The sequence below is a fragment of the Monodelphis domestica genome, chromosome 5, assembly GCF_027887165.1.
Source record: "Monodelphis domestica isolate mMonDom1 chromosome 5, mMonDom1.pri, whole genome shotgun sequence".
NCBI classification, from domain to species: domain Eukaryota; kingdom Metazoa; phylum Chordata; class Mammalia; order Didelphimorphia; family Didelphidae; genus Monodelphis; species Monodelphis domestica.
In genome coordinates, this window is record NC_077231.1 from 29,173,912 (window position 1) to 29,181,960 (window position 8,049).

The following is an 8,049-nucleotide window of genomic DNA, read 5'->3' on the forward strand; positions in this document are numbered from 1 at the left end:
TGCCTAGCCCTTACCATTCTTCTGCCTTGGTGCCAATACACAGTATTGACTCCAAGATGGAAGGTAAGGGTTTAAAAAAAAAAAGGACCCCAGAGCTGGCTATTCTGAAGGCCGCAACCTGAAAATAACCTGAGCCAGTCACGGGGGCACCCAGACATCAAAGAAACAGAGAGAGACAGAGGGGAGCCTGTAGCCCCCTGGCTGGATCCTTCCATCCAAGTCTCAGGGAAGGTCCCTGCTTTAAGACAAACTCAATCTAACCCAGCGGAAGTTAATCCTATCAGGAGCCCTCAGAGCTCCGGGAAGCCTCGGCCACTCCCCTCTCACAGTGCAGGCCTCTCTGGCCTACAAAGGCTCCAAGATATCTCATGGACAGTACCAAGCCAGGCTCAGAGCATGGAAGTAAGGCAACGAAGAAGCTTCGGGAGGGAACTGAGAGCAGTAACACCAGAGAACGGACAATTTGCCTGGGGCTAAAGCCTCTGAGCACCAGACAGAGATGGAAAAGAGCACAGAAAAGCCTCAAAACTCCAAGAAAAACAAGAAGAAGGGGGTGACTTTGAACACATTTTATGGAGCAAAAATACAAAATACAGAGGAGATAGAAGAGGAAACATAAGCAAATGTGCCAAAACCTTCCAAAGGAAACGGAAACTCTCCACAAACCCATGAAGAATTTGAATCGGGAATGATCAAAAAGATTGAAGCCTTCTGGGAGGAAAAGTGGGAAATAATACAAAAGAAATTCATGCATCTACAAAACCAGTTTGACCAAACTGAAAAGGAAAACCAGGCTTTAAAGGTCAGAATCAGCCAACTGGAAGACAATGAGCACGTAAAAGAGCAAGAATTAATAAAGCAAAGCCAAAAGACTAAGAAATTAGAAGAGAACATAAAATATCTCACTGACAAGGTCATAGACTTGGAAAATAGAGGGAGAAGAGACAATTTAAGAATAATTGGACTACCAGAAAAGCCAGAAAAAAACAACAAACTCCACATCGTAATACAAGAGATAATCAAAGATTCTAGAACAAGGGGGCAATACAGCCACTGAAAGAGCTCACAGAACACCCTCTGCACTAAATCACCAAAAGACAACTCCCAGGAATGTAATTGCCAAATTCCAAAGCTTTCAAACAAAAGAAAAAATCTTACAAGAAGCCAGAAAAAGACAATTTAGATATAAAGGAATGCCAATCAGGGTCACACAAGACCTTGCAAGTTCCACTCTGAATGACTGTAAGGCATGGAACATGATTTTCAGAAAGGCAAGAGAGCTGGGCCTTCAACCAAGAATCAGCTATCCATCAAAACTGACTATACACTTCCAAGGGAAAGTATGGGCATTCAACAAAATAGAAGATTTCCAAGTTTTTGCAAAGAAAAGACCAGAGTTCTATGGAAAGTTTGATATCAAAAAACAACGAGCATGGAATACCTGAAAAGGTAAATATGAAGGAAAGGGAAAAGGAGAAAAATGTTATCTTTTTCTTTTATTCAAACTCTCTTCCATAAGGACTATATTTATATCAATCTATGTATATTAATATGTGGGGAAAATGTAATGTGTAAATAAGGGGAAAAGAAAGACCAAATAGAATAATCTTTCTCACACAAAGATTCACACAGGAAGGGGAGGGGAAGAAAACTCCTATAAGAAGGAGAGGAAGAGAGTTTTTACTTAAACCTTACTCTCAGGGAAATCAACTCTGAGAGGGAAGAACATCCAGATCCATTGGGATCTTGAATTCTATCTTACCCAACAAGGGTAGGGAGAAGGGAAAACCAAGGGGGCAGGGAGGAGGGAACACAAAAAAGGGAGGGAAGAAGAGGCGGTGGGGGAGGGGAAAAAGGGAGGGGCTAGAAAGGAAAATATATCAAGGGAGGGGACAAGGGGGACTGATTTAAAATAAATCACTGGATTAAAAAGTTAGAGCTGAAGAAGAAAGGTTAGAATTAGGGAAGGATATCAAAATGCCGGGGAGTCCACAAGTGAAAATCATAACTTTGAATGTGAATGGGATGAACTCACCCATAAAATGTAGATGAATAGCAGAATGGATTAGAATCCAAAATCCTACCATATGTTGTCTCCAAGAAACACACATGAGGTGGGTAGACACCCAAAATGTCAGAATTAAAGGATGGAGTAAGACCTTCTGGGCCTCAACTGACAGAAAGAAGGCAGGAGTTGCAATCATAATATCTGATGAAGCCAAAGCAAAAATAGACCTGATTAAAAGGGATAGGGAAGGTAATTATATTCTGTTAAAAGGGACTTTAGATAATGAGGAAATATCACTAATCAACATATATGCACCAAATAATATAGCACCCAAATTTCTAATGGAGAAACTAGGAGAACTGAAGGAAGAAATAGACTTTAAAACAATATTAGTGGGAGACTTGAACCAACCATTATCAAATTTAGATAAATCAAATAAAAAAATTAATAAGAAAAAGGTAAAAGAAGTGAATGAAATCTTAGAAAATTTAGAATTAATAGACATATGGAGAAAAATAAATAGGGACAAAAAGGAATACACCTTCTTCTCAGCACCACATGGCACAGTCACAAAGATTGACCATACACTAGGTCACAGAAACATGGTATATAAATGCAGAAAAGCAGAAATAATAAATGAAACCTTTTCAGATCACAAGGCAATAAAAATAATGATCATTAATGGTACATGGAAAACCAAATCAAAAACTAATTGGAAATTAAACAATAAGATACTCCAAAGTCATTTAGTTAGAGAAGAAATCATAGAAACAATTAATTTCATCGAGGAAAATGACAATGGTGAGACATCCTTTCAAACCTTTTGGGATGCAGCCAAAGCAGTAATCAGAGGTAAATTCATATCCCTGAGTGCATATATTAACCAACTAGGGAGAGCAGAGATCAATCAATTGGAAATGCAAATGAAAAAACTCATAATCGATCAAATTAAATAACCCCAGCAGAAAACCAAACTAGAAATCCTAAAAATTAAGGGAGAAATTAATAAAATCAAAAGTGATAGAATTATTGATTTAATAAATAAGACAAGAAGCTGGTACTTTGAAAAAACAAACAAAATAGACAAAGTACTGGTCAATCTAATTAAAAAAAGGAAGGAAGAAAAGCAAATTAACAGCATCAAAGATGAAAAGAGGGACAGCACCTCCAATGAAGAGGAAATTAAAGCAATCATTAGAAATTACTTTGCCCAATTATATGGCAATAAATACACCAATTTAGGTGATATGGATTAATATATACAAAAATACAAACTGCCTAGTCTAACAGAAGAAGAAATAGAATTCTTAAATAATCCCATATCAGAAAATGAAATCCAACAGGCCATCAAAGAACTCCCTAAGAAAAAATCCCCAGGGCCCGACGGATTCACAAGTAAATTCTATCAAACATTCAGAGGACAATTAATCCATATACTATACAAACTATTTGACATAATAAGTAAAGAGGGAGTTCTACCAAACTCCTTTTATGACACAAACATGGTACTGATTCCAAAACCAGGCAGGTCAAAAATGGAGAAAGAAAACTATAGACCAATCTCCCTAATGAATATAGATGCAAAAATCTTAAAAAGGATACTAGCAAAAAGACCCCAGCAAGTGATCAGAAGGGTCATCCATCATGATCAAGTAGGATTTATACCAGGGATGCAGGGCTGATTCAATATTAGGAAAATCATCCACATAATTGACCACATCAACAAACAAAGCAACAAGAACCACATGATTATCTCAATAGATACAGAAAAAGCCTTTGATAAAATACAACACCCATTTCTATTAAAAACACTAGAAAGCATAGGAATAGAAGGGTCATTCCTAAAAATAATAAACAGTATATATCTAAAACCATCAGCTAATATCATCTGCAATGGGGATAAACTAGATGCATTCCCAATAAGATCAGGAGTGAAACAAGGATGCCCATTATCACCTCTACTATTTGACATTGTACTAGAAACACTAGCAGTAGCAATTAGAGAAGAAAAAGAAATTGAAGGCATCAAAATAGGCAAGGAGGAGACCAAGTTATCACTCTTTGCAGATGACATGATGGTCTACTTAAAGAATCCTAGAGATTCAACCAAAAAGCTAATTGAAATAATCAACAACTTTAGCAAAGTTGCAGGATACAAAATGAACCCACATAAGTCATCAGCTTTTCTATATATCTCCAACACAGCTCAGCAGCAAAAACTAGAAAGAGAAATCCCATTCAAAATCACCTTAGGCAAAATAAAATACCTAGGAATCTATCTCCCGAGACAAACACAGGAACTATATGAACACAACTACAAAACACTCTCCACACAACTAAAACTAGACTTGAACAATTGGAAAAACATTAACTGCTCATGGATAGGATCAGCCAATATAATAAAAATGACCATCCTACCCAAACTTATTTATCTATTTAGTGCCATACCCATTGAACTCCCAAAATATTTCTTTAATGATTTAGAAAAAACCATAACAAAGTTCATTTGGAAGGACAAAGGATCAAGGATATCCAGGGAAATAATGGAAAAAACACACACACAAATGAGGGGGGCCTTGCAGTCCCAGACCTCAAACTATACTACAAAGCAGCAGTCATCAAAACAATTTGGTATTGGCTAAGAGACAGAAAGGAGGATCAGTGGAATAGACTGGGAGCAAGCGACCTCAGCAAGACAGTATACGATAAACCCAAAGATCCCAGCTTTTGGGACAAAAATCTACTATTCGATAAAAACTGCTGGGAAAATTGGAAGACAGTGTGGGAGAGATTAGGTTTGGATCAACACCTCACACCCTACACCAAGATAAATTCAAAATGGGTGAGTGACTTAAACATAAAGAAGGAAACCATAAGTACATTGGGTAAACACAGACTAGTATACATGTCAGACCTTTGGGAGGGGAAAGACTTTAAAACCAAGCAAGACATAGAAAGAATCACAAAATGTAAACTAAATAATTTCGACTACATCAAATTAAAAAGCTTTTGTACAAACAAAACCAATGTAACTAAAATCAGAAGGGAACCAACAAATTGGGAAAAAATCTTCATAGAAACCTCTGACAAAGATTTAATTACTCAAATTTATAAAGAGCTAAATCAATTGTACACAAAATCAAGCCATTCTCCAATTGATAAATGGGCAAGGGACATGGATAGGCAGTTCTCAGATAAAGAAATCAAAACTATTAATAAGCACATGAAGAAGTGTTCTAAATCTCTTATATCAGAGAGATGCAAATCAAAACAACTCTGAGGTATCACCTCACACCTAGCAGATCGGCTAACATGACAGCAGAGGAAAGCAGTGAATGCTGGAGGGGATGTGGCAAAGTAGGGACATTAATTCATTGCTGGTGGAGTTGTGAACTGATCCAACCATTCTGGAGGGCAATTTGGAACTATGCCCAAAGGGTGATAAAAGAATGTCTACCCTTTGATCAAGCCATAGCACTGCTGGGTCTGTACCCCAAAGAGATAGTGGACAAAAAGACTTGTAGAAGAATATTCATAGCTGCGCTCTTTGTGGTGGCCAAAAATTGGAAAACGAGGGGATGCCCATCATTTGGGGAATGGCTGAACAAATTGTGGTATATGTTGGTGATGGAATACTATTGTGCTAAAAGGAATAATAAAGTGGAGGAATTCCATGGAGACTGGAACAACCTCCAGGAAGTGATCCAGAGCGAGAGATGCAGAACCAGGAGAACATTGTACACAAAGACTGATACACTGTGGTATAATCGAACGTAATGGAATTTTTCATTAGTGGCGGTGTAATGTCCCTGAACAATCTGCAGGGATCTAGGAGAAAAACACTATCCATAAGCAGAGGACAAACTGTGGGAGTAGAAACACCGAGGAAAAGCAACTGCCTGACTACAGCGGTTGAGGGGACATGACAGAGGAGAGACTCTAAAAGAACACTCTAATGCAAATACTAACAACATGGCAATGGGTTTGAATCAAGAACACATGTGATACCCAGTGGAATCACACGTCGACCATGGGGTGGGGGGAGGAAAAGAAAATGATCTTTGTCTCTAATGAATAATGCTTGGAAATGATCAAATAAAATATTATCTAAAAAAAAAAGAATCATTCTTTGACAAAACATTTTTTTAAGTCAGAAAGCTACAAAAACTGATCAGAATAAGTTTAATGTGTCTTTGACTATGCAAGGCCTGTTAGAATGTCTTGAATATGGTGATGGAATACTAGAATTTGGAAAGGAGGAAATTTTATATAAACTAAAAGGACAAACAAACAAAAAAAAAGCTTTTGTTATGTTTTGTTGCCAAGATTGTTCTTTTGCAACCACATAGATGGGTATGCATAGAAGTGACTCAAGGGTTCAAAGAAGACAAGTTCTAACAAGTTTTACTAGTGCAAAAAGACTTTTATTATGGACCTTGTCACAGCATTCTTAGGCATGACATTTTGAGAGGGAATAATTGAAGAAAGGGAAGTTAAGTCACACTGACACACTTGCTCAGGCACAGAAATTGATACTCAACAGAACATAGTTGGAATTAGGATTTATTTCTTGATCTCTAGAAGTGTATTTTATCTCTTATCATAATACCATGATTTTGCATTACAAATATTCCAATCACTTTTATATTTTAGTCAAAATATCTCCAATTTCTGCAACACCTCTCGAGAAAATGTCCTTCTGACAGCCCCTTTCACTTCATTGTTCCTCAGGCTATAGATGATTGGATTTAACATTGGAGTGATGACTGTGTAGGACAGTGACACCATTTTCTTACTCTCTGGTGATTGGGTGGACTTTGGTCTCAGATAAGTTAGGCTGGCAGTTCCATAGAAGAGGGATACTACAATTAAGTGGGAAGAACAAGTAGAGAAGGCTTTCTGGCGGCCAGTAGCAGAGGGCATTTTCAGAATGGTTGTGATAATGTGGGTGTAGGAAACCAAGATAAGAGTGAATGGGAACATAATGAAGAGGAGGGTGGAGGCCAAAGCCTGCATCTCATACATGGTTGTGTCTTGGGAGACTAGCTTCAAAACAGGTGGCCCATCACAAAAGAAGTGGTCCACAGCATTTTGTCCACAGAAAGGAAGGGCCATCATCCAAGCTGTTTGTAGCATGGAGACAGGTACACCAGACATCCAAGAGCCTATTGCCATGAAGTTGCATAGGCCTTGGTTCATGATGACTGTGTATCGGAGAGGGTTACAGATGGCCACATAACGATCATATGCCATCATGGAGAGGAGAAAGCACTCAGAGCTGCCAAAGAAGAAGAAGAAATACATCTGTATACCACAGCCTATGAAGGAAATGCTCTTCTTCGTTGATACCAAGTCCACAAGCATCTTGGGCACCATGACCAAAGTGAAGCAGACTTCTAATAGTGACAAATTACGAAGAAAAAAATACATGGGAGTATGAAGAGTAGGATCCACACTAGTTACTGTGATAATGAGAAAGTTGCCCATCAAGGTGACTGTATAGATGGTCAGAAACAGAACAAAGAGGGAAACTTGCATTTCAGGGTTGTTGGTGAACCCCAGAAGCAAAAACTCAGTGACTCTGGTCTGATTCTCACAAGTCATTATTCAGTCCTATAACCCTATATGACCAGAGTTCCCTCTTATCCTTCTGAAGACATATCCTTCTGATATGTCTTAGAGGCATCTAGGAATTGCAGCAGATAGAGCACCAGGAACCAGGAAGACCCAAATTCAAATTCATCTTCAGATATTTACTAGCTTTGTGGACCTGGGAATCCTTGTCTGCCTCAATTTTCTTCAGCTGTAAAATGGAGATAATAATGTTACCTATTCTCCAGGGTTTTTATATGGATCAAATGATATATCTGTAAAATGTTTAGCACAGTGACTGGCACATAGTAGAGTGCCTAATAAATGCTTGTTTCCTTCCTTCTTTCATGAGACATTAGAAACAAAGTATACAAACAGAAGGAAATAAAGAGAATGATTTCTGTTTCAAGTTTACAGTCATATTATACTGCATCTTTCAGGGGATAGTA

At 38.0% G+C, this 8,049-nt stretch overlaps 1 protein-coding gene across 1 annotated transcript; it reads right to left on the reverse strand.

Annotated features, from left to right (window-relative positions):
- Positions 1-6,661: 6,661 nt before the first annotated feature.
- Positions 6,662-7,612, reverse strand: LOC130454795 (olfactory receptor 10A7). The gene has a single exon (XM_056800997.1). The coding sequence runs from the start codon at positions 7,610-7,612 to the stop codon at positions 6,662-6,664; it is 951 nt and encodes a 316-aa protein (XP_056656975.1).
- Positions 7,613-8,049: the final 437 nt, after the last annotated feature.

Bases quoted from the DNA above. Each gene is read 5' to 3' on its own strand.
- LOC130454795 (XM_056800997.1), bottom strand. From the start codon at position 7,612: ATGACTTGTGAGAATCAGACCAGAGTCACTGAGTTTTTGCTTCTGGGG.